The 26638-nt window shown below is 42.4% G+C and overlaps 2 protein-coding genes across 5 annotated transcripts in view; one reads left to right on the top strand and one right to left on the bottom strand.

Moving 5' to 3' along the window:
- Positions 1-741: 741 nt before the first annotated feature.
- FAM8A1 (family with sequence similarity 8 member A1) lies at positions 742-10765 on the bottom strand. The gene is made up of 5 exons (XM_032961532.2): positions 10220-10765; positions 7866-7986; positions 7008-7131; positions 5063-5202; positions 742-4040 (listed from the first exon to the last, which is right to left on the bottom strand). The coding sequence occupies exons 1-5, from the start codon at positions 10668-10670 to the stop codon at positions 3899-3901; spliced, it is 978 nt and encodes a 325-aa protein (XP_032817423.2). The 5' UTR covers positions 10671-10765; the 3' UTR covers positions 742-3898.
- Positions 10766-12744: 1979 nt separating this feature from the next.
- MED23 (mediator complex subunit 23) overlaps positions 12745-26638 on the top strand; it is a 39416-nt gene continuing 25522 nt past the window's right edge. For 2 of the 4 annotated variants that reach the window (XM_032961534.2, XM_032961533.2), the window contains exons 1-10: positions 12746-13041; positions 14407-14438; positions 15109-15196; positions 15933-16057; positions 16726-16837; positions 16991-17089; positions 18680-18781; positions 19633-19702; positions 20218-20330; positions 21485-21580. In XM_032961534.2, the coding sequence (XP_032817425.2) occupies positions 12991-13041; positions 14407-14438; positions 15109-15196; positions 15933-16057; positions 16726-16837; positions 16991-17089; positions 18680-18781; positions 19633-19702; positions 20218-20330; positions 21485-21580 (888 nt within the window). In that variant the 5' untranslated portion in view covers positions 12746-12990. Of the gene's footprint in view, positions 13042-14406; positions 14439-15108; positions 15197-15932; positions 16058-16725; positions 16838-16990; positions 17090-18679; positions 18782-19632; positions 19703-20217; positions 20331-21484; positions 21581-23640; positions 23659-26638 lie in introns of all 4 variants that reach the window. The other 2 variants (XM_076069957.1, XM_076069958.1) reach the window with 2 other exon arrangements.

Raw genomic sequence — 26638 nt, 5'->3', positions numbered from 1 at the left:
CCTAAAAAAACTTATAGCTGTTTAAAAAAAAAGTTATATTCCAGTAACACAGATACATTACAATTAGCATTGCAATGTATCTGTGTGTGCATCCATATACACACATATACATTACAACTAGCATTGCAATGTATCTGTGTGTGCATGCATATACACATATACATTACAACTAGCATTGCAATGTATGTGTGTGCATACACACATTTACATTTCAATTAGCATTGCAATGTATCTGTGTGTATGCATACACCGATACATTACAACTAGCATTGCAACGTACCTGTGCGTGCATGCATACACCGATACATTACAACTAGCATTGCAATGTACCTGTGTGTGCATGCATACACCGATACATTACAACTAGCATTGCAATGTATGTGTGCATGCATACACCGATACATTACAATTAGCATGGCAATGTATGTGTGCATGCATACACCGATACATTACAATTAGCATGGCAATGTATGTGTGCATGCATACACCGATACATTACAATTAGCATTGCAATGTACCTGTGTGCGCATGCATACACCGATACATTACAATTAGCATGGCAATGTACGTGTGTGCATGCATACACCGATACATTACAATTAGCATGGCAATGTACCTGTGTGTGCATGCATACACCGATACAATACAATTAGCATGGCAATGTACCTGTGTGTGCATGCATACACCCGTCTATTTACCTGGTATGGTCAACAATGAACACGGGAAACAGAAGCACTCGACTTAGTTTGGATTGTAATATTTATTACTTTAAATAATGCATTAAAACGTGAGCACTTAATCAAACCCAAAACAAACAGCTCAATCGTTCACCTAAAATAAAGTATCAACTGAAAATGAAACTGACATTTACTAAAACTAACATTCTATCGAATTCTGTAAATTGTCTTGGGCTTATTTCACAAGTTAGTAGTGTTGGCTGAGAAGTCAATTTCACAACGCTTGGACAAGAATCCTTGTAACTTTAGTATTGTATGCACTTAAGCCACCAAATTTCATGTCAGTGTCTATATCTTGCTTTAAAAACACTCTTGAAACCCCCCCCCCCCCCCCCCCCCCATCATTTAATATTGCTTGCATGCTGATGCGCTGTTTTTGTCGAGTTAAAAGGTGACATTGAGAGACAAAAAATGTAAACCTTTGTACCTTTTAATCTCAACTCAGCCACGATGTATTGCTTTGTTATCTGCCGTCTAACGTGTGCACCGTTTTTGCTTTCCCACGTGCCTCTTCAAGAAGAAGAAAGATGCAGCCTCAATGGACTCTCTTACAAATTCAAATGCAACTGAGCGTGTCTGCGTGCAAGTGTGCCGCGGTGTTTGACGGTACGCGGGCCGATGCGACGGTGCGCGCTGGCGGCTTGCGGGTCCAGGCGGGGCCTGCACACGGAAGTTGCAACCGCGCCCTCCCAAGAAGCCTCGACGCGAATTTCAGATTTGAAACGAAGTCGCCCGCTTTCGAGACTGCCGTCCTTAAGAGGTGGCGATATGATGGCGTGCTTGTACAGACAGGATGGCCCAGATGTCTTGTGAACCCCCCCCCATTTAAAGCTCTAAAACCTAATATAATTTTAAAAGTAAAGTTCATTTAAAACATAAATGAATATGCAAAGGGACAAAAATGTTAGGGGGTCAACTAATCGGGGGTCATATCTGGACGACCCTGTAGATGTCAGGACGTAAGGTTACCACACAGTCAAAGCCAACAACACCTGTATATTTCAAGGCAGTATTCTGTCCAAGTATTAACCGAGCTCTAAAATCTGCTTAGCTTGCAAGACCTGATGATATTGCTTGCATTCAGGATGAGTTGGTCACCGGTATTATAAAAGAACAGTAATTTTACGTGGTGGTTTCAAACAGCCTTACGTAAAAAGAACAATTCTATATTCCTCATGATCGCTAAAGTTAAACTTATTCACAATACAAAATACTAGAATTTAACATGCTTAAATATAAGCGCGGGTCATTCATTTGTGTGCTCAAATGCTTGACACCTTAAATCTGCCAAATTACTTGTGTATTCAAATTGCCCCCCCCCCCCCGTTTGAAACACAAATTGTCGTAGCCACAAGGCCGTGGTTTGTCGTAGAAGCTTGGCCTTGTGGCCGAGCTTCTACACCGTACCCGATGCAGTCCCCAAATTGTACATTTATTTCGGTGCCCAGCACAGACTTGGGACTGCTGGGTAAAATAACGTTCGACGGGATTTATTACACGCTTGGCTGTGCAACCACCATGGCAGCTTGTCCAGATTGGCGGTTTTAATTCTGCCCCCTGCAATCTCACTTTGCATAGGGCATTAACAAGATGAAATGTTTTCAAACCTGTAAATCAAACTATTGCGTGACTGCCTTGTTAATCAATACCCCCCTACACAAACCAACATCGGTGGTGCGTATCTCTGTTCCTGAGTCATTTGGAAATTCCACATTCCCAGAGCAGGAGCCAGCCTCTTCATGTGTCGACAACAATTGATTGGCCTGCAGTAAGTGGTCAAGTGGCACCAATTTTGTTGACCGTAGAGGGATCAAAATCTAGTCAGGTGTTTAACCACCGTCACCAGAAAAGGTATACGTGTAAACACACGCAAAAGTCACCGGTTCGCCCTTGCTGAAGATACATGGTATCTAAATGGGCTGATACCTGGATATATATGAATAATATGGCTGTGTCACTCTAGCAGTGATACCCACTGAAGAAATGTGGAATTTCCATCACTGGCTCAGGGCTGTTAACAGATAGGAGTGCTGTCTGAGACTTGAGCAGAGAGACACTTAAATAAGTTTTGACCAATAAATGATACGTCTATGAATTATTTAATCAGATATTCACCTTGCCGAAATGGCATCATTTGCCTTTTTTAAGGATACACTTTCTTTCTGTGAAGAAATGTGGCTCTGGTTCCAAAAAAAACAGGGAATGACTGTCATAAATCGCAAACAGCCTCGTTTAATTAATAATTATTCAGTCGTTCATCGGACATAACGTGAATGGAATTGACTTGAGGTAGCACACGCGCCTTTAAATAAAACGGCGACTCATCCAACGCCGGTTCATCATTTGAAGTTGCCAACAACGGGTGGCAATTCGCACCCTCGGGGAATGATTTCACACGGCCGCGGTGCAATTCGTGGCGATTGTTACGGCGGGGAGACCCAGGGGGGTGACACAGACGTGGCAGTTTCTGTTTTTTAAACGATACCCTCCAGCTGCATCATGGCTGGGCGGTGCGAGTGGGAGACACGGTCTGGTGAGCCCTAAGGTAATTCGCCAGCGGCACTTTGGCAGAGCCAGGTTGGGCGGGGGGGGTTAGGTCCCGATCATCGTGAACTCATCAGGTGGTAAAAGTCCTCGTTGCGCCCTGTGTGAGCATGGGCGAGCACACGAAGGAAGATGTTATGCAGGGCAGAGTGAAAATGACTGTGAAGCTTTGCCGCGGGGCCCGTGTCGGACTGGATACATGCCGACACAGTGGTACAATGCTGCATCGAGCTACATTGTACTGGGTGGCATTGGTTGTGCTGGACTGTGCTATGTTAGCTAATATGAAGCTGTGTTACGTAAGTGCGTGCTAAGTTAAATTGCGTTTGCTAGTGCCAAGTCATATTATGTCAACTAGTGCAGTAACGTGTTGTTAACCGATGCATAACTGGATTACCTTGGCTCATACTCTCGAATATCGTGTTGACCGTTACGCCACTATTTTGTGAGTTGATGTTGTGTTTTATTAACAAATGCAGGATTTCATTTACATTGGCTGTTCATTATTATATAATTCTGGGATATAACGTAACAGCCAGTGCAGTGGTGTGTTGAACTGTATTGCATAACGCTGGGCTGCATTGCACTGGGTGGCCATCAAATCGTTCAGCTTGCAGTCACGGGACATCTGTCCTCACGACCACCGTCCCCGCCACCACGTCGTAGCCCGCGCGGTTGTGCTGGTTGAAGAAAACGGTCGTCAGGGCCGGCAGGAAGGCAGCGATGGAGATGTTCTTGATGACGGAGCGAACGGCCGACCTGCAGCGGCAGAGGTCCACAATCGACGTGCACAATGTGCTTACAACGTGAAAAAATAATAAGAAGAATGGGTTTTACCCTTTCTGGCAATAAAACAGAAGGCGTTAAGATTTTCCAACGCCAAATAGAAACCTTTTGCAAGGAATCGTGTCTGCATTAATCACACGCACTTGTGGTGAACATGCAAAGAACATGCTCTAATCATAGATGCATTGTCTTTGAAACTGATTGCCCTACATCAGACAGCCTTCTTTAGGGCCTTGTCTCACCAGTGTCAAACCAGAGAACGCCAAAAGGCTAACAGTGCAAAGACAATGCACTATCAGAGCATTTATAGCTTGGGGTGAGCAGTTACAAAATGGGACCTTTTTCCCAGTATAAAAGTATGAAAGGTTAAAACCTCTTCTTATTTTTTCATATTTTGATACTGGCAAAAAAGGTCGAATTTTGTGTTTACAAAAATGGGCCAATTCACATTGCTACACCAGTGATTGAAATATATTTTTTTTAAGGGTGTCAAGAGGCTGCTTAATCCTCTGCCCTCCCGAGAACACTGCACAAGTTTTCATGAAAACTAAGACATCCTCAGAAGCTTTATCTATAAAACCTATCATGCAGCTTGCCTATACCATTGCACAGATGTGTGGTTTTTGGGCAAGATTAGCAATTATATAATTTTAAATAATTTCAGACTATATTCGTACGTTATTCTTATTACTTTTACATTACGCTGTGCACTAGCGCGATAACTGCACGTGTTCGATCACGCGTGTGTGGTTGTAAGCTCGCGTGCAAATACCTGCTGGGAGGACAGGGGCAGGTGGATTGAAGAATCAACCAGAGATTTCTGTTATTGCAAGTCTAGTATGCTGACCATTTACATCATGTGCAGCATCCGCTCCCGACAAAGGAGCACGTTAAAAAGAAACACCCAGACGTATAGTAGTCACAAACAACACAGAAGGCCCCATTCCATCGGACGAGTTGGCTGCTAAGACATTGCCACGGAGTTGGTTGCTTACGCCGCCATGCCGACGTTGGTGGGGTTGAGCAGCAGCACTCGGTCCGCCTGCACGGTCACGCAGCTGTCGCAGCTCAGCACGCGCATGCCCAGCAGAAATTTGCCTGGTGTTGCACCGCCTATGCCCCACACGCAGATCCACTACTCAAATGGGGAGTGCGCGTGTGGGTGTCGGGGGTGGGGGGGGGAACACAGAGTGAGAACACAGATGGAGCAGGCGCACGAGACATTGGTGAGAACGGCAGTAGACTACATTTTATGGGAAGTCACAAAGGGCAGTTTTCCTGCTCGGGCAATGATCCATTTACAGCCCTGAGTCAGCAGTGGAAATCCCACATTCCCAAGGCAAAGGCGTAGCCTCTTCATAGAACAATGCTGTTCAGTTCCCATAATGAGGTTTGGTCAAATATTTTCTATTATGAGGATTTGACTGACACATGGTTTGCTATTGTTCAAGACAAACATTTGAAGTCAAAGTTGTCTCCATAACCAAATGAACAAGAGACTGTTTTTGTCTGTGCATCTGGCCCTCAGCCAGCGGTGGAAATTCCACATTCTCATGATAGAAGCCAGTCACTCCAAATCAAAACCACTGCTGACTTCTAACAAAGTGGTTCTCATTTTAGCAAGCCTGGAAGGGTCGTGGGCCAAGGAGACCCCCATCTGATAATTATCTTCACCATGGTGCCATGCATCCGGTAAAGAGAGGGCAGCACAAACAATGGGTATAAGTTTCCTGAATTATCACGGCAATATTGATCTCTGACATTTCATTTACTTGGAAATTAGAAAAATAAATTTGGTCAATAGATTTAGATGTCACGCTTAAAATTTCCCCAGGTTTCCACTTAATTGACTTTAGCTTTTACCAGGTTAAGTCCACATAGCTCTATAATTGCACACCTACTATTGAGGTTTCATCCTCAATTAGAAGTTGTATCACTTCTTCATAATACCATGTGGACTATCTAAATCTGCATGGCTGGTTGTTGTAGCATATATTTGAGTGATCTCTGAACAAGTATAGGAGAGATATGAAATGAAATAAAGATGCTAAACAAACGATTGATAAACACAGAGCTCTGTAAAATTATCAGGAAGGAGAACATAAAGGCGAATGAAGATGTCGTGGCAAGCAATGGCGGAAACAAAGTGGCATATACGAGGTTGAAATTAGCCAATGCACGCGTGAAAAATTGGATCAGAGCAACGGAGAGATAACAGAAGGAGAGCATAGTAATCATCCACCAATTGGCTGACAACGCAGTCACTATAACGATAGGTGTTTAAAAAAACACTACAACAAAATAATTAAATCAATCAAGAAGAGTACACCATTGGTAGCAGATAAACTTGAGCAAAAACAAAGTCACGTGCAACTTCACGAAGCAAATTAAGATATCTCAGTAATAGGTTTTTACCCTTTTATCTGGCACCAAAACTGACACCTTTATACAAGGGATCATGTTTGCAATAACCACAACACAAGCAGTCAAAATGCAAACAAAAGAGACAACTCTGATAATATGCACTGTCCTTGAAATTGATTGGTCCACACCCGAGACGGCTTTTCTTAGAGCCTAGTCTCCACTGGTGTTGGACAGATTAAGATATCTGTTTTAGGGACACAACTGAAAAACACATTAAAGTATGTATACCCAGGGCAGTTATTAAAAATGGACTGGGACCAAATTTATTAACTAAAAAAGTGACCCAGAGCAGATTCGAGTACTTTTAGAAAACTGAATTTTAACCTGCCAATGTGCCTATAGTAGAATTTGTTTCAGTATATATTACCTACTATGACATATGGATCATAAACAATGGACATTGACACAACAAATTGAACTAAAGATTAAAAGTGTGCAAAAGTGTACGGGGAGAAATGCATGGTTGCAATTAGACTGAGAGACGGGAAGAATAACCAAGAGTAAAAATTGGCCAACCTCGTACAAGCAAACCAAGAGTCTGTACACCAAGGCCACGATGATCATCCGTTGGATCTCCTCCACTGAGGTCTCCTCATTGATGTCCTCCAACAGCAGGTGCAGAGCAAAGTCAGAAGGGTCTCTGTTAAGAGGGATGAGCATTGACACCGTTCATTCGCTGTCCAGTTAATATTTTCGTTTTTCATTTAATACATTTAATACTTTAATTGGCAGTGTATTTTACAACCAGTAAACGTGCAGCACAGCTTAAAACACCAAAATGCCATCGCACCTCAAGACGCTATGCAAATCAGAATCTTGATTTAGCCTGGAGGAATACGATGAGCTATGAAGCTCTTTTTCACAGTTGTCCAGGAGGTGGCGGCTCAGTAAATAGGCACATTGACAAGCCTTGCAAAAAATAAATTGGAAGTGAGCGATGATTTTATGTGGGCAATAACTCAATGCAACTTTCTTTTCAATCTCCACGTTAAAATGAGTGAGTACATTTACAGCCCCATCTGGATTGTTATGTAGGTATTTCAGTGTAAACTTGTACGGATATATGCTTCGGTGGGGGCTGTGGTTAGAGTGCTAAAATAAAATCCTGTTTGGGGGTCGACTGAGCCCATTATTCATCCAGGGCTGAGAAAATAACCACGACTTTGCAGGAGGTAAACATACTGCCCCAATGCACAGACTGGTATCCCCTCTATTTTATGGGGTATTTCTACCAGTGGCTCAAACCCACCAACGGAAATGAGCACCACCCACATTGCTTGTTTGAGCAGGTAGACAGTCTTGACATTTGACCTTGTGAACGTAGTAGCTGCAGCAGAGACGGATAAAGCGGCCGCTCCGCGCAGCCACACTCACTTGATGCCGCTGCGGTAGAGAATGCCCACCGTCACGGACACTTTGAAGCAACACAAGATGAGGAAGTCCACCGCCTCGGCCGCTAATCTTCTCGTCAGCGTTGGCACAGTGAATTGCCTCCCTGCGGGTCGCGTGGGAAGGCACGCATGGGGGGGGGGGGGCTCATAGGCATCCCTTGGCCTTGGTTTCTCACGCGAACAATCCCGGCAATCCGCACAATTGCCATTCAACTGCTGTTCCAATATGTTTTATGTTCACATCCGACAACAGTTTTGCACGAGGTACGGTGATGCATGTAACTGTAGACATACCCCACGAATAGCAAGATATTAGAGGCAAGGTGTTATTTTACAATCCTCTGCACATCTTTCACCAATCACGGTAAACACAAATATTTATACCCTGTTCTGTAGAATATTGAATCTTCACTTTCACGGTCCAGCACTGTATTGCCATCACTCTTTGAGAACTAAATAACATGGCTATACATGGATCATTAAACATGAAGAACCATGTCTAATATTTACAATGTTTCAATTTAAATCGATGTTCATAAATAATTCACCATTGAAAAGTGTGTAGCTACTCCGTATGTGATTTTTTTAAACACCTCATCATATTTAAATTAAGAACTGATCACAAACTACCTTTAAAACATTGTGACTGCCAACCCACACACGTCAACACGAATTACATCAACATTAACCCTAATAAATCCTTCACGTCCTATATACTGTATTGGTGCAGCAATTGGACATTAAAGCAGCGACTTGAGCTCACGCTCCCAGCACTCAAGTCCACACAAAAACTCAACACATAGGTCAATAACACTGCCTTGGAAAGGAAATATAACAGGCGACGTTTCGGGCAATGGTTCTTCTACACAGCACACAAAAAATAATAACAACCATTTCCTGGAACGTCGTCTATTATTATTATCTATTATAATTTGTTCCATTTAATGACACTGTTGTGTGTTGAGTTTTTGTTGTTGGTAAATGTGCACCACTGCTGCATTGGCAGAAGTAGCTGGAGCAGGCAGCGTCACCAAACGGTGCCACAGCAGAAAGATGGCAAGATGTGAACTGCCTCGCCTGGTATACAGGAGGTCGCTGGTCCACCGAGTTTGCGTGTGTGTCTCTCGCTCTCTCTCTCCCCGTGGTCGCGTGGAATTTTTATCCCGGGTCCTCCGGCGTTTCTCAACCCAACATTTAGAAACAACGTGTGCGTTTAAGAGTATTTGGCTGTTGTACATTTCCACGCGATAAGCCACTTCGTTGGGCTATCATTTGTGATAGCCAGGTCGCTTCTGCAAAAAAAATTATCTATGCAGCTCAGTGTGAGCCTTACTTGGTAAAAGAAAAATAGTTTACATCATGGGACCTCCTTTGGCAGTATCAAAATATGAGAATAGATTTTCCCCTTTCTTCTGGCAACAAAACAGGTGTTAAGACGTTAAAACACCAAACTGAAACCTTTTACAAGGAATCATGTCTGCATTAACCACAATACTTGTGGTCAGAATGCAAACAAAAAAAATACTCTGATAATAAAAGGTTTCAGTTTGGTGTTTTAACATCTTAACACCTGTTTTGTTGCCAGAACAAAAGGGGAAAAACTATTCTCAAAAGTAGTTTAGTTTAGCTTTTTTTTTTAATCCGCCCACAAAACTCATTCCTGGGGAGCTTGAGTTGCCCGCTGCTGAGCAGAGTGCCAATTGTAACACGTGGCCATACCACTCGTGGCCATACCACTCATGGGTCACATTCATGGGTACGCGGCGCACAATTTCCACAGCACGGTAAAGCCACCAAGTCCCCCGCCTCACCCTTTACATTCACGTTGTGGAACGCTTTCCAAAACTACGTAAATTTGCCACGCGTGTAATGAGTGCCACCGTTGTGTAAAGGTCTGAGCGTAGCAAAGGTCGCACTCGTTTGCACGCAAGAGCGCTAATTGCCACGTAATGACATTTTGATGACCCCGTCAAAGATAATCCCATCGAGCAAAGCCGGTGCGGCCCTCCCAACCGCATCGCGCGCGCTTCCAGACGCGCTTCCAGACGCGCTTCTGCGGCCGTCTGGAACGTTCTTCCTCCCCAGATTAGGAAGACCGCCGTAGCTATGCACTTTATTTTTTTTATTTTCAAAGCATCGAGATGTACACAACTCGTTTTTGTTTTGTTAGAACTGCTTTTTTGTGTGTGTGTGTGTTAAGTTATCCTTAACACACACCCCGCGCACCTCCGATTGCTCGCACGGTTCGGGGCTACTACGCACGCTGCGAAACACGTTCAACACGCAGACACACACACAGACACACACAGCACCGGATAATATATCACAAATGCCAACCTGCTTGATGTCCTCCCTGGCCGGTCAGGATGTTGGCGGCACCTTGCGCTCCGGGCTGTCTCTGCTGCTGCTGCTGCCTGTCAGCAGGACTGCCGTGAGACTGCACGGGCACCACCCCGACTGCATGCTGCTGCTGCTGATAGCCGTGGCAAGCGGGCGGCGTCCCGCCAGCAGCACCCGGGTAGACGTAGGCCCAGGGAGGATACTGCATCACCTGCCATGCCAGGGTCTGAGCGTAGCACAGGTCCAGCCACTGGCGAAGTCTCTGTACGTATTGGAACGACGATGATGTTGATGATGATGGTGATGATGGTGACGATGATGCAATCCTATGGGCCCTGCTCGGAATTGGAGACCTGGTCCGGGAGTCCAACTTGTTCTCGTCCTTCTTCCCATTGCTGCTGCTGCAGGGTTGGGGGTTCTTCACCGGTCTTCCACTTTCATCCGCCATGGCAAATCGCAAGTACGGGTACAGTGTCGCTGTAATAATAAATAAATAAAAATTAAGCAACGTTGTATTTTGCTTCCGGGGGATACACAGAGAGAGAGATATGAGTGAATGACTGCCCTCTACTGTCACGCAGTTGACACTGCACTTGATTTAGGTGGCCCGGGCTTCCAAATCCTTGAGACATCTTGAGTGGGGTGGGGGGGCGAAACGTCGTCAATCGGTGAGCTCCTCCGGCAGGCAAATGATGCGATGGCTGTGGGTCACGTCGCCCGCAGAGTTGTATAGTGCCGGATGAAGCTAGTGCGGGGCCTGTTACATATGTTATAAAGGGGCCCTATATATAATTTTTTTAAAATATGAAAACACAATTTTTTACTTGCATAGTAAAGTAAATGTATTTTTTCATTTGCTATACGGACAAATAATACGACAAATCGCTAACGTTAAACACCCAGTCGTTCATTAAAGTTGAAGGCGGTATAGTACCATAGTAATAGCGCAAGTGCAGAATCACTGAACCGGAATTGATAGTTCTAGATTTGAAGCTTTCGTGACTGCAAGGATCCATACTCTTTGGTTCTATTCGGTAAAGTCACGTAGGTAAAACATAAAAAATAAAACAACAAAAATCACGACGTTTCGGCCACAACACAAGCGGCCTTCATCAGGTGAAGGGACCAGACTGTCTCGAGGACAGCGCTGGAGTGAAACAATTGATAGCTTGAAAGCGTTTAGCGCGGGGCCCTTGAACATTGTGGGGCCCTTGAACATTGTGGGGCCCTTGAACATTGTGGGGCCCGTAGCTAGCGTGCGGTTTTTGACCCCCCCCCTCGTCACAAGTCAGAACCCCCCCCTCAAATATGACGTCACAAAGCTCTGCCCCCCCCAAGAATAAAACATGCTTCACATCTCTTTAAACTATTGTCACTGTAGTGCGTATTTAATGTGGCGCTGCACTCTGATGTTGTAGGAGAAAACATTTATATAAAAAGTCTATTTAATTAAGTAGAACGTGTTGTCTATATTTATTTAAAGTTGCGCATTTTGATGTGACGTCATATTTCTCAAACCCCCCCCATCGTCACAAATGTCTGACCCCCCCCCCCCTAGGTGCGTGACGTCATTTATGTAAGATTATATTCATATTCTTAGCTTTTTCGGTAAAGTCACGTTGAAGGGAAACAATAAAATATATATAACAATAAAAATTCTCACGACATTTCGACCGTAACACAAACGGTCGTCATCAGGTGTAAGATTAAGGAAGTTTCAGAAGCCAACCCATGCAAGGAAAGAAAGAGCACCTATTAAACTATTTATTGATATATTTTCTATTTGACCAGGTGAGACCCACTCAGCTATATATATTTTTTTCTGAAGCGACCTGGTCCTGTGGTAAAACATATCAACACACAAGCTTTGATCATGTTTGCATTGTCCTTGAAAAATGATTGGCCTACATCAGAGACAGCCTCGTGTGCTAGAAACGTGCGTTTAGAGTATTTGTCTGCCATAAATTTCCACGTGATGATAAGCTACGTCATTGAGCTATCATTTGTGGCCACGTCGCTTCTGAAAAAGAAGCAAATATTTTTATTTAAAGCTTTCGTTACTGCAGGGATTCATATTCTTGGTTCTTTCGGTAAGTCACGTAGAAGGGAAACAATAAAATAATAAAAATATAAAACAATAAAATTCTCACGAAGTTTCAACTGCAACACAAGCAATCATCATCAGGTGTGAAAACCACAGCAATATTTTTTTAAAATTTTCAGTGGGACTTATCTGGCCAAAATAATACGCGTATTTTTGGTATTGTTTGTTGTTGCTGCAACTCTCTGACCCATCCCTGCCTGGGCATCTGTGCGAAATAGCTTTAAAGCTCATCGAATTCCTCCAGGATAAATAACGATTCTGTTTCTGATCAAAAGGAATCTCAAATCAAATCAATAAAAAACAGAGGTCACCTCCCCGCGCCCTACAACAACATCGAGGTGACTAATTTAAATATTTATTACGCGGCGTTCGATTGGTTCAAACTCACCACGCGCGTCGTCCAATCGGACGCCGTCCTCGCATAATTTATTTATGAATCAGCAGCCCAAGATGGCCGCGCTGGACGGAGCGGGCAGAGCGGAGCGAGCGGCCTTGTTATTGTTGTTGTAGACGTTCATTCGAGATATAATGATGTTATCATCGTCGTCGTTGTCGTCAGTCTCCTCATTGTCGTTAGCACGGTCACATTAGTCGGTAACGACTGCGGCTATTTTACACGCGTTCAAAGCTGCCGACGCAGCGAGGCTCTGGTGGGTTAGCGAGGATGCCTCTGTCCATGGAGTTGCAATTGCAGAGCATCTTCGACGATGTGATTGTAAGTGGGGTTTTTTTTTTGTTAAAGTCACTCAGGGGTTTGCAATGTATCCACAAATACGTTTGCATCTTGCACTGTGACGCACCGACTTCGGATCGTGGCCGTACGTGTTGCTGGTTTCCCGCTTCTTCTGGAGATCTTTTGAGTTCCTAAGAATCCTAGATTTAAAGCTTTCGTGACTGCAAGGATCCATACTCTTTGGTTCTAGAGTATTCCTAAGAATCCTCGGGTTGCCGTGGGCTCTTGTGAGCATCGGGCGTGATGCAACAAGCCGACGAATGTTGATGGGACCCCTCAAGTCCACCTTCATGAGTCTTGGCATGAACAATGAGCTCAAGGATTGCGAGATATCTCCCCCTCGTTTTTAAACCCCGTTGATGCCTTCGTCTGGCGGTGTGACTGCGGCTTTAAAGAGTGGATCATTAAAACAAACTCGGAAAGATGCCTTGTGGTTGGCAACTGCTGTGTTCGACTTTTGTGGGTTTTAAACACTGAACCCTTACGGATCTGTAAGCGTGCCCGAGAACTCGCTCTTTGAGGAGCGAGTGTTAACGATGATCCAGAAGAATCCTTAAAAGGTTCCGCCTTAAGTCTTGTGAACCTGGTGCATTCATTAACGAGGTACCTTAGGAATCCTAAAAAGTTACTCTTTGGTTCTTTCGGTAAAGTAACGTAGAAATAAATTAAATAATATAATTCGCCGTTTCGATTGATGATGGTTGCTTGTGTTGCAATCGAAACGTATTCTATTTAATTTATTTTCTTTCTACGTGACTTTACCGAAAGATCCAAAGAGTAATTCCTGCAGTCACGAAAGCTCCGAATCTAATCCTAAAAGTTGTTGGCTGAGTCTCGTTGATGATTACTGAAAACCCTTGGACTGCTAAGTGTGCTTTGGTATGGATCTCCGTTATGGGCATTACACATTACCGTCGTGAATTCGCTCGGTTCCCAAACTCGACGTGTTTTCACTTTAAGGCCACGTTGTCTTTTCCTGTACGTGTACTGCACGTAAAAAACAAACTGGAAATGCGCGATTACAGTTGTGTGTGTGTGGACCTACGTATTTGAAAAGTTTCGTGTTTTCAGGTTTACCTTGAGATTAGGTGGTGCAGTGTAAATGCCACATTCCTATGGCGGGGACCAGTGACTGCAAGGACGACCACCATTCGTTTTCCACAGTGGCATTAATCTTCTAATGGTCCTCAATAAATGAAGGACTCTGTTTACTATCGTTCCGGAATTGCATTCTAAGCCTTTGGTTGTGAGATGCCAAATACAACAAATAATGTAATTGTTTTATGGTGATTATGACAGCATTGTGATACGCAGTGATTGACCGTGTGTGTTTTTATGTGTTTTTAGAAAACAGAACTCATTGAAGAGGCGTTTGCGGGGTAAGTACAGTACACTATTGGTTTTATGGCTAATCCTGACAATCTAGTTTTAATTAATATAATTGTCACAAGTACATGTTCACAAATGTGTTCCATCCATTATATTATAGAATTAATTCAGAAATCCAGTGGCTCCACACTTGTTGAGGAGGGTCCTGCATTAGAATGTTTAGTAATTCCTGTTTTAAAATTGGCAGGAAAACCGGATTGCCAAGGATAACACTCAGGGCCACACAAAATGATTAATGTACTGCCATTTTCTGGTCCCCTCTGCTCTGCAAAGCATTGCTTCCAATTGGAAAGTGTTTAACCACCTTTGTCGTGAAAACAAATGAAAATGTCCAAGTAAAGTATGTTTTCCTACTCAAGCAAGCATTGCAGCAGCATTTCTCTGTTGGCAGTCCTGAGCTAGTTGTAGAAATCCCACATTTCAGTGCTAGGATCTAGCTTATCTGTAACATAACCACTCTTGATTTCCAACAAAGTGGAACATATTTTGCTGATCACGAAAAGATGATAGTCTTGAGTTGGACCCCAAACTAGAAATGTATTAGTGAAAGGCTGGGAATTGAAAAATGTATGCTGTGTAACAAACTAATGTTTATTTTGGCATTGCCCTTATTCAGAGCAAACATTTTAATTTAAAACGTTTCTATATTTGTTTATCAAGCATGTTCATGGACACGGAAGATGATGAGAAAACAAAACAGATAACTTGTCTGGCAGCCTTCAAGCTGTATTGGAGTTCACTGACACAGGTATGGATTTGTTAAAGGAAAACACCTCTCAAACTATGAGCATAATAATTTATTTTATTTGAATAATCGTTACATGCCAGCTGTTGATGATGCTGCACTGTCCCTTACATTTATAACCTTAGTGCATGTTTTATTTACATGTTGCTTATATAGTTTTGAAGTAGGGAATGCTATATGTAAAGACATTTTGGATGTGCTGGACATAGTGGTAATTTATCATCAACTTCAGAACGATTGTAAGGTTTTCATATTGATGGAATAAAGAGGAATTGTATTTGGTAATTTAGGACCTACTCATGGAAAAAGATGCCTCCTAGTTTAATAACAAATAGATCAAAGAGCAAGTGTTGTAATTAAGCATTCATTAAGGTTGGCAGAGCATATGACGATCGCGCCGAAGGAGATCACAAATGAGTCAATTGGGATTTTTACATCGCAATCACCACCCCCGACTAGCAGACTAATGCCCCGTTTGCAGGCAATGTTGAGTCACCTTGTACCAAGAGGGAGGTCTGCTACTGGGGGTGTCCCTTCAAATGTTTGATATAAGACAATGTTCAGCACACTGAGATGCCTTGGAATTTAGGGTGCAATATCAAAAAGAAATCGTTATAGGTATGCCATTTAATTGCTGCAATATATATGAACATATTGGATTATATGCTGGTGAGGATGCTGCTATTTTAAATGAGAAAAGGATTTATCTCGTGTATAACGTTATTGCGCGTTGTTGCAGGAATCACACGAGCAATGCGTACAATGGGTGGTGCGCTTCATCCACACGCAGCACAGTCCAAAGAGAATCTCCTTCCTGTACGACCTGATTGCGACTGCGGTGGAGACGTCTTTACTGCCACCCAGGTAAACCAGTCCACTTGTTCCCTAGTCTCAACATAGAGTATCTCAGATTAGAGGATCTATAAATGGAATGTTAATGTAAATGCCGTTCATATTTAGCCGGGCGGTGGTGGTGCATGCCTGTAATCCAGCACCGCGGAGGCGAGGATTGGTGGATCACAGAAATGTTGTGAAACTTCCTTCTTATGGTGTTGAGGTGTGATACCCTGGCTTTCCAGGAGAATGTGGTATGTATGTTGAACTTCTTTCGCACTGTAAGTAGCCAACCATGTTAATCAGAGGTCTGGGGGAAGGACACCAAACTAAACACGTAAATCAGTTCTAAAGATATGTATTTCAATGTAGAAAATGTAGACCCCACCTGTTCCATCTGTATGGGATAGAGTGTTGCCCTGTAGCACTATTGGGCCTTCCCCCACAACTTTATGTATATAAAGGACTGCAGAGCTTTGGGGGAAATTCGGCACCAGCTCACTGCTTGGCTGCCTAGAACAACTGGATTGGTTGCACTGCCCTCTGCACACATCCCATACGATACCTATTTATTGTGCATGCTGGTCACCCACCCAGGTTCTATACAGTCTCAGCCCTGCGTTCTGGGTGGTATGGTCATGGGCACATGATATGCATATGTTCCCAATGTATTGCTGTCGCACTACACTTTGCTGCAGACTCGTCTGTGAGACGCTGATCAACTCTGAGCACCTGGAGTACGAGAAGGCTCAGCTGTGGTCACTGACATTCAAGCTTGTGCGGAAAATCATCGGGGGTGTAGACTACAAAGTGAGTAAACTGCATTGCGTGTCTGCAGTAAACCTGGTTTATACAGGGCAAAAGAACTACCCGTACAATTTTTTCGAAATTTATTATGAGTATATGTTTCAGTAAAGTGTACACAAGTGCAATTGATGTGTGGGTGCCTTTTAACTTGCGCAGGGTGTTCGAGACTTGCTGAAGGCTATCTTGGAGAAAATTCAGACCATCCCCATCACTGTGAGCTCGTCAGTCGTGCAGCAGCTACAGACGGCGAGAGATGTATGTATTGAACTCCCAGCTTGGTTTAAATGCTGGGTTTAGAGCTAATGTATGAATCCATATTGCTCACATTGTATTTACTAGCCCATCCAAGGACGGGTGGATTGCAGTGAGTGTGAACCTTGCAAGCGAAAAGTAGACCGCGACATAATATTCATTGCATCAATTCGTGTGCAATTTGTAAGGCCACGGTGACACAGACTTATTTCATTTCAAGGTTATAATCCCTTGTTCATCATGACGTCCTTTTTACTTCTATGTCTCAATAGCGTTACGGAGATCGCGTGATGTGAGGGTTCTGCCTTTGTAGTGAGGGTTGTAAATTGACACTGAGGAGGGGGGAGGAGGTGCCTCGCCCCCCCCCCCCATGTGGAGTGATGTCACCTGCTAATTATTATTAATGGAGGGGGTGGGGTGTCCATTTGGAGGACGTCATCTGTTAATGATTATTAATGAGGGGAGCTGGTCGACGTGGAGTGACGTCACGCGTGGGGCACAGACATTCTTGGCTCATTATATATAGTAAATAATAAAAGGGAAATTTGTGAACGTGTGTCTGTTCGAAATGTTTAGCATACTTCCCAACATGCAACAAACTTGAAATGCATGTGGGTAGCTTCCAGACTGTACACAATGCAAAAAGTATAAAATAGATTTTTGTATTTTGGAATTCAACAGGGCACTTGTCACATTTCATGCATTTTACGAGGATCATTTTATGTGGACATAACCTTTAAAGAGGAGTCTTATTTTTCCTTTACCACATTATGTCGCTTTACATAGCTTCCATTGCTTTTTTTCCAATTGCCCAGTGTCCATGTGAATTCTGACATTCCACATAACTGCCCATCTAATCACTGTCGCTTGTGCACCCTTACATCTTCTAATTCAAAGTTTGTTTGCCAGCCTGCTACCTCATTCTTAATAATCATACCACTTCTTAACTCCAGAACTCATTGTCCACCTATTATTCCAAAAGTACCCACACGTTATAACAACTTGTCTTTTAAGGTATGACACAACCAAAAAATTATAAAATGCTTATCTTGTCCACTGATAAGATACGTCTTAAAGGTTCCATTAATGCTAAAAAATATTTGAAAACCACTGTCAGGCACCACAGTGGCTGCGTTTAGCATCTTGTATCAAATCATATGGCAGTGATGTCAATGACAACTTTTGAGTACCATAAAATGTCGAACAGCCTGGAACATGCATCCTAGGCACATATCTACAAGAGCTCTTTGTTTTTTGGGGTAGCCTCTCCCACTAACTCTGCTTTGAAATGCTTTTCACTAACTAACTATGACTATATTTTTATTTTACCAGATAAGGCCCACTAAGCTATATAGTTATTTTTCAGAAGCAACCTGGCCACAAATTACAGCTCAATGGAAGTGCCTTATCCTGTGGAAATGTATAGCAGCCAACTACTCTAGTCACTCTCAACAATCACCAGGTCACTCTCAACAGTAACTATGTTCACAAAAGGTTTAGTCACAACTTTCAATAACAATAAGTATGAGTAGATGTTTCAGAACGATTGCGGTGTGCTGTGTAGCAAAGTGATTTTTGATTCTGTGGTTGCAGGTGGTGATGTACATACTCGACCGAAACGCATGCCTACTGCCTGCTTACTTTGCTGTAACGGAAATTCGAAAGCTGTACCCGGAGGGCAAGCTTGGCCATTGGGTATGTTTGCATTGCAAAGGTGGCTTCTGTTTTTGGGATCACATTTAGACTTCACATGCATCTTCTAGCAATCGCATGAAAGGTTATGTGGCTACATACTAACGCAACCCAAACGAATTGTTTTATGTTGTCCTTATTAAGTATCAATTGATGGCCTATATCCCTGTTTTGTACAAAACTGCTGATTCACCTTTGAGACCCTGTCACATGGCCTCCTGCTCCGAGCACTTCCTCTTCTGTTTTTAAAAATGTTCAGTTCACTGATCTTTATTGACTTAAAATAACCTCCCACTTGACACTGTCATTATGCGGCTTTAATGCTGGCTCCCGTCGTGGGCTTTGTGTGAAGACTAGGCGGCTAACTAATTCACCATTGGCTTTTATTGTGCACGTAAGAATAAATGATTTGAAATTGAATTGAATCGTGAACCTTTAGGATATTGAAACAATCTGGACATTAGACATCACATACAGATGAGAAAGTATAAACTAGACAATACATGTGTGAATCAAATCATGACTCTTATAAATGATCATTATTTATTATTGGGTTGGTGGAGGATAGGGAGTGTGCATAATTACATGCTTATCCAATGAGTGAAAGGTATATTAGCCACAACACACTGATGTCACGAGAATGTGATGTCCGGTAACCACTCTCACTGAAATTTAATTATTCTTGTCTCACTAAGAAAGTTTAAATTATATCTTGCCTGCGACATGACCTCAATATATGTATAAAAGAGCTTCAGTTTGGGTTGTGTTTTTGTTCAGCAGGGGTTTGTGTGATGCAGCTCGATATGTAAGCTGTGACCATGTTTTTAATGTGGACTCTGCTTTTCCTTTTGCAGCTGCTCGGTGGACTTGTATCCGATTATGTTGACAGCTTCAGACCAACTGCAAGGATAAACTCGATATGTGGTAAGAATTCATTTAAAAGCAACTTTAAGAAAAGACACTCTTTATAGCCACAGTTGTTTTTTATCTGCAAACTACCATTGAATAGCACTGACATTTGCAATTTTCCAGTTTAAAAAAGTGTTTTTAAGCTCAAGTGGAATACTTGAAAGAGTGTTTTTAAAACAATTTAAATAATCAGTACTGTTTGGTTATTATTTTTGTGGAAAATTTCGCTAGTAGGGGTCAGTCTCTGTATGAGGTGGCGTGTGCCAAAATTTAATTGTTTTATCTACTTTTGAAAGATGACTGAATAGTTTTAAATCCACGCAGGATTTTAACTTGTCATATTAATACTTTATTGTCATATTAATACTTTATTGTCATATGATATTATGATTGTAATTTTAGTTATTTAACCACAGTGATATTGCTGTTATAAGGGGCTTCTTGAAATTGTGATGACATCCAATTCAAATGGCATTCACATAAATGTAAACTAAGACCCAAAAACCAGTTTTAATGTTTCGTCTGCGCAGGTCGCTGCAGCCTCTTACCGGTTGTGAACAACTCGGGAGCAATCTGCAACTCATGGAAACTGGACCCGACTACTCTCCGCTTCCCACTTAAAGGCTTGCTTCCCTACGACAAGGCATGGCCTTGGACATAACTCTTTTCCAAATCCCAAACCCTTCCTTACACACAACTATTGCTGCCATTCACCACTAAGTGGCGCTGAAATCACTGTCGCTTGTGTACCCCTTGGTAATTGAAGGCCACGTGACGTGTTGAATGATCACTGGTTGGGGTCTTGCTGGGTTTTAGCCCACTTAGCACTCTGAAATTGTTGTGGGCATTGTTCGTCTGTCTCGTGATGTTGCTGGAAGACAGCTGCGACCAACTGCCCTGTAACATTCATTGCCATATACCTCTAGAGAAACTGTTCTTGACACTGATAGGTCCAGTCACCACAAGTCCACTCAACTCCAAGTCCTCTTGTGTATTATTAGACCATCTCTTCTCCAGTCCATGTTGTGTCCATCGAGTCTGTCTGTATGGTCAAAAAATATTTTATTGACTATGCGGTGTGGCTAGGCATGCAGGCTATATAACCCAGACGACGTATCCTCGCCTGCCAGAGGAGCTTACTATTGAGGCCAACTATTATAAGGATGTGTGAGCTTGAGAAATCTAGTCTAGTTAAGTCCATAATAAGGCTAGTCTTTTTCAAGCTGGCTCAGATGTTTATGAAAAGCGGTCCATGTTTCACAAGCATAGAAACGATCGGGAAATGATAGTGGCTGATAAGACATGTTTTATGTGGAGCTGCCATTTAAGAGGCAGCTTCGACACAATGTTACACAGCTGATGAAAAGATTATTCCGATGGACTGATTTGGCATGAGCCCTCTGCTGCCAAACCGGAACTGGCTTTGAACACACTTATCAGGGGCAGGAAGTCTTCTACCTTCCCCCTAACCACCCCGATACTCATGGAGAATTGAAGAGGTAGAATTTTGATTGCACGGAGTGTTTGTACAGGCACATTTATTGCATTGGTGGGGCTTCTGTTAAGGCTCCACTTCATGGTTGACTCAGTGATCAGCAGTTACCAGGTCATTACTATTTTTTTGTTGACCAATAGGAAAACAAAACTTAGCATGGGCATCGATCAACTCTCCACCAGATGGAATTGTTTGCCGCATTGCAGATGGATCATTTGTAATTTGTTTAGTTATACAATCCTGCATATACTTTAGGAAAATCGTGATTGCTTTTGTTATAATCTTACTTTTTTGTTTTTTAGGACCTCTTTGAGCCCCAAACGGCATTGCTCCGCTACGTGCTGGAACAACCGTACTCTCGCGACATGGTTTGCAATATGCTTGGCCTCAACAAACAGGTACACACGCACGCAAGCGCACGCTGATTGCAAGTCTTTGAAAACGCACCTCTTTTTTTCGATTTAAAGCTTTCGTGACTGCAAGGATTCATCTTCTTGGTTCTTTCGGTCAAGTCACGTAGAATGAGAAAAAAACGGTAAAACAAAAGAAGACGATAAAATTCTCACGGCGTTTCGGTCACAACACAAGTGGCCTTCTTCAGGTGAAGAAACATGTCTAACCAGGAGACAGAGCTTGAATGGACGCTGTCACGCAAGGACCGAGTCTCTTTAAAGCTGTATGAGCGGAGTTGGATTTGCAGAGTTTGATTAGCATGTTACCAGCCCCCACCTCAGGGGCGGAGGAGGGAGGGGTGCTGGTAGGAAACAAAACAATTTCAAAAGGTAAACAAGTGCCTGCAGCCAAGGTGCGCTGCTGTGTACTGAGTTGCATTATGACTATGCTATAAACAGGACTACTATGTAATACAATATTATACCCTCCAATCTAAACTACATGGTATAACATAGACAAATTCCACCTTTGAATTATACAATGCTTTACTTTACACTACCCTATACTTTAGACTATAAAATATTAGACTTGTAACATTATGCTATGTCTTATTCTATGAATCCAACTATATACCACACTACTGTATATGCACTATGCAATTACGATGCTATATATTGCCTTATGAGTTATGTTAAACATTACAATGTTATACTATTAATTGTTATACTCATGTTATAAACCATACCATTAACCGTGGTGTGAGAGGTATTAAGAGGCAATGCCAGCGAATAGAGTCTTGATGAGCCCAATGCATTTCCGACCAAAATAAGCAAGAAGATGCACCTGTTTTTTTCCGTTTTAAAGCTTTCGTGACTGCAGGGATTCATCTTCTTGGTTCTTTCGGTAACGCACCTCTTGTAAGCAGTTAATATCCAAGGCCTCATCGCTGCATTTGCATCAGAATTGTCGTGTTTTCTTGCTATGTCACGGTTTCCTCTGCGAGTTCCAGATGCATGATGAAGCCTCAGCTATCTCAGAGCAACCTTCGTTGAAATGCTAAGCTGAAGTTAAATGGAGCAAATTTGCATGCACTGTTACGTAAAACAAATGTTATGTGCCCGTGTTACGCTCTTAAACACGGGGTGCAACACTGAGTAAACAAAGTTGCATGCAACTTTGCAACGTGATGCAACTTTGTTCAAACTTTTTGTGAAAATAGTTTCATTGCACAAGCAATAAGCACCCTAATTGGGTGCATGAGTTATGTGGTCGTTACAGCAACCTGCTCCAACATGACCGAGTTTGTTTTTTGTATACATGACAGCAAGGAGATGTTAAATAAGAATTTAGGATTTTCTGTCTATGATTGTAATTATTAATACCTTTGTAAATATAATTTTGTTAATTTTACCCAGTTCTCTGAAATGCTCAGATATTTTTGTTCATAGGGTAAACAGTTGATTTTCCTTACCTATACCTCCTGCTGGGCTCCTTGAGTCATAAAGAAGGGACCTCCACTCTAAATAGACATGGGCCCTTATTTACTTTAATGGCTCAATTATGTAATTGTTGTGTTCCAGAAGCAGCTTCATTACATTTTTTTACATTAATTGTTGAGCAATATTTGAAGAGGGCAACAAAGTCACGTGCAAGAACTTTGCACCGTTTAGCTTCAGGCTCAGATTAATTTACGAAAGGCTTCACAGCGCCGCTATTGGCTGCTTGTAGTCTCGTGGTCATAATAATGATTGCTTGACCGCCGACAATCAAGTGGTTCAGTCTCATGAACAGTTTGGTCGATTGTGTTTGGGTAAATCTGTCACTGCGGTGGATCGCATTCAGTGTTCACCTCCATCATGAGGCTTTCTAAGAATTTAACATCATCGCAAAACTAATGCAAGTCTGTAAGTAACCTGTAGCGTCCATTCACCACATCTTTGTTGCCGTGCATGTTGAACGCGATAGGTCTTGCCGCTGCATTTCTTACCCACGTTCGGTGTTCGTTCTTGTGCCTCGATCCCTGCATATAACCGGTTCCCATCGTCATTTGTTTTCTTTTCTGTAGACGTCAAACATCGCACAGGTATGAGCAGCAGCAGGTCTTCTCAAAGCAAATGCACTAACCGGGCGCTGAGCATTAAAGCCGAGGCGCTATACTCGTTGTTTTCCCCGCAGTTAATGTGTGGTGTTCAATGCGGTCACGCTGCTACGGTCGGTGTGCCCTGCTAAGCTGTGGTGCATTAGCAGTTTCTATGCATGTGCTGGCTAATATAAGGTGGATGGGATGTGCTGCATTTAATTTAGTATGGTTCAGCACTTGGGTACACATTGCCATTACATTTCTTTCCATCGTATTGACTGGCTTGCCAATGTCAGCGGTGATGTCAATTAGTGGATTAGTACACTGTAAAAACCTTCCGACATAAAATTATATTAAGGATGAAAACTCTACCGATAACCCACTTCATTGGCAAAAATAATAACAGTCCCTTTTGTTTGTGTGTCATTATTTAGGTTCTCTAAAAAATTACACACGCACTGCACAGGTATAGAGGATTATGAAAATCTCCATGGACGCAATATGGAGCTTTAGGTTTCATGAGCCAGGCACAGTACAATTCCTCCTGGTATCCGACAAACAAGTAAATGTAATGTGTCCATAATACAGATTTTTTTTTGGGGTTAGATCGCATACATCTATAAATGTGTTGTGAAACTCGCTACCACCCGACACAGCCAACTAGTAAGGTTTGTCACGTAAACAGAACATGCCAATTCGTCACTAGTACAGCACACCGGTGTGTTGGATAGCTATTTGGGTGTGTCGGGTGGTGGCGGGTTTAACGACATATTTACACGATCTAACCATAAAAAACCTGGATTTTGTATGATATTGGTTGCAAAAGCCAACGTGTTAAACTAAATGTAAAGTGTATTCAGTTTGTCACTGAGTTATAGAAAACTGATTAATCACAGAGATCACTCCACATTTAGGCTTTTAATAATGACAGGTGTGTTCCTTTAGTGAGTCCTATATAACAATCACAATATATGTTTGCATGTTATATTCAGCATGCACATTTGTCGCATTATGTACTTTATTGTGGGCTCGGGAGTGAAATATAGTGGCAATGTATGAAATTAAACATGGTGCCACCTTTTTTTTTTAGGGATTGTGGTTATTTTCAGATACGCAATATGTATGTATGTATGTTGAAGTTTTTTCTGATCGTATGTAGTCAACCGTGCTAATCGGAGGTGCAGGGCAAGGACAACAAACTGAACTCAAAAAGAAGTACTCAAGAAAGGAGTTCTCAATCTAGATTTAAAAGTGCATAGCTCCCAGTGGCTTCCAAATATCGGAAGGTAGAGTGTTCCAGACGGCCGCAGAAGCGCATATGAAAATGCGCAATGCAGTGACTGTTTTTGTTCGATGGTTAGCTAAAAGCCGCTGCGAGGATGACCAGAGTTTGCGTGATGGTTTATGCTCCTTAATGGCAGTAATTGGCTGTTTAGCATTAACAGAAAAAAAATGTACTTGAAGGGTTCCAGGAAGTATTAACAGTCAGTAGAGATATGGATTATAAACATCATGGAGAGAGGAGATAACTTTAAACTACTACTTTAAATCTAGAATACAAAAGATTTTACAGAGATCATCACAGCCAAATGCCATTCCACCACACCCTGACATCGCTTCCTCTGCTATATACCTCAGTTGCACAGTCAATATCCGAACCCCAATGAATGCTCTTACTCAGCTTTTAATGATTCACAGTGTAAAATAGATTAATGTATTCAATCGTGTGTGTGTGTGACAATCGACAACTTATACAAATGGAATGCAAATTCTATGAGGTTACTGTTAAGCTAACGGCATGAACAAGGAAGAATGAGCAAGACGAAAATAATCAATTCTTGAATGGAGTCATGACCTAGAATGATGACAAGGCATCTTTGCCTGCCAAGCTCCGACAGTATCCCACTATTTTGCTTTAGGGGCTTCGCCTTGTTGCACAGCAGTTGACACGTCCTGCAAAAGCTGCCCTTACAGCCTTACCACCGCCAACCGCAACCATCTCATTCGGCTTTAGCTCTTCCTCTTGACGCAGATGTCCAAGTGCCCCCACTCTGTTGTCTGCATTGGTAATCTGTCCTCAGTTGTTAGAGGACAGGCTATGGAAGTTGTGGAGCGTGCGGAGCAGCCCAAATTGAGACTGGCTACACGAGTCAGACGATCGCCCATGTATCGCGACATTCACTTTGCCCCACCTGAAGCTATTAAGTGGATTGCCAATCTCGACATCAAACCACAGTTGCTTCCCCAGCCATACAAAGAAGAAGACCTGTCCTACTGTATCCTGCACACATCCAACCAGCCAGCGCAACCTTTTCCTGAATATTCCTACAGTGGGTGATTGTTAGATATGGTAGCCATTGAATGATATTGGGAAGCCAGCGGAGGGAATGGCGATTGGTTTAGTTGTAAAGTTATTTTGAGTAAGAAATCTAAAAGCACTTTGTATCACGTTATTTTTAAATTGAAGCATGCAAATTAACTTTTTCATGACATCTCTTTTTTATGTTAACAAATTTACAATTGTCTACAAGCCATAAACTTTAATGTCTCTCAGACTTTCAAATTTACATCTGAGAAAAACACTTTTTTATTATCTGTCATAATAATTAAACACTTGCCCACATTTTATATTTTTTGTAACAATCATTACTTTATGATTAATTGCATTGTGTTTGTGCTATAAAGAGAGGAAGCGTTAATTATAATGTACTCATTTGACATCGCAGGTGTTTTTGCTTCAAGTCTACTACTTCTGCAGTAGACTTCAAAAACGCCCCATAATAAAAATAGAACATTTCTTTTCTGCACATCTCAATGCAGGACCCTCCGGAAATTGACTTGAATCTCAGCGAGGCATTCCTGAATAAATAGTAGACGTAACTCAGCGAGGCAATTTGTAGACGTAACTTTTTATTTAGCTGTATAAAACATGAATCTTTTTGCAGTGTTATGCCACTGCAAGAGAAGAGTTGCCTCCCTTATG

Source organism: Petromyzon marinus, chromosome 27, assembly GCF_048934315.1.
Source record: "Petromyzon marinus isolate PM22_M1 ecotype Great Lakes invasive population chromosome 27, UKy_Petmar_22M1.pri1.0, whole genome shotgun sequence".
Taxonomy (NCBI): Eukaryota; Metazoa; Chordata; class Hyperoartia; order Petromyzontiformes; family Petromyzontidae; genus Petromyzon; species Petromyzon marinus.
Note: the sequence above shows the minus strand (reverse complement) of the source record. Positions and strands in the feature narration are given on the sequence as shown.

Coding starts and splice junctions, on each gene's coding strand:
- FAM8A1 (XM_032961532.2), bottom strand. CDS start 10,670: ATGGCGGATGAAAGTGGAAGACCGGTGAAGAACCCCCAACCCTGCAGC. Junction 7,987..10,219: donor CCAGGGAGGACATCAAGCAG/GTTGGCATTTGT, acceptor CGCGACCCGCAG/GGAGGCAATTCACTGTGCCA. Junction 5,203..7,007: donor TCTTGGTTTGCTTGTACGAG/GTTGGCCAATTT, acceptor CCATTTGAGTAG/TGGATCTGCGTGTGGGGCAT.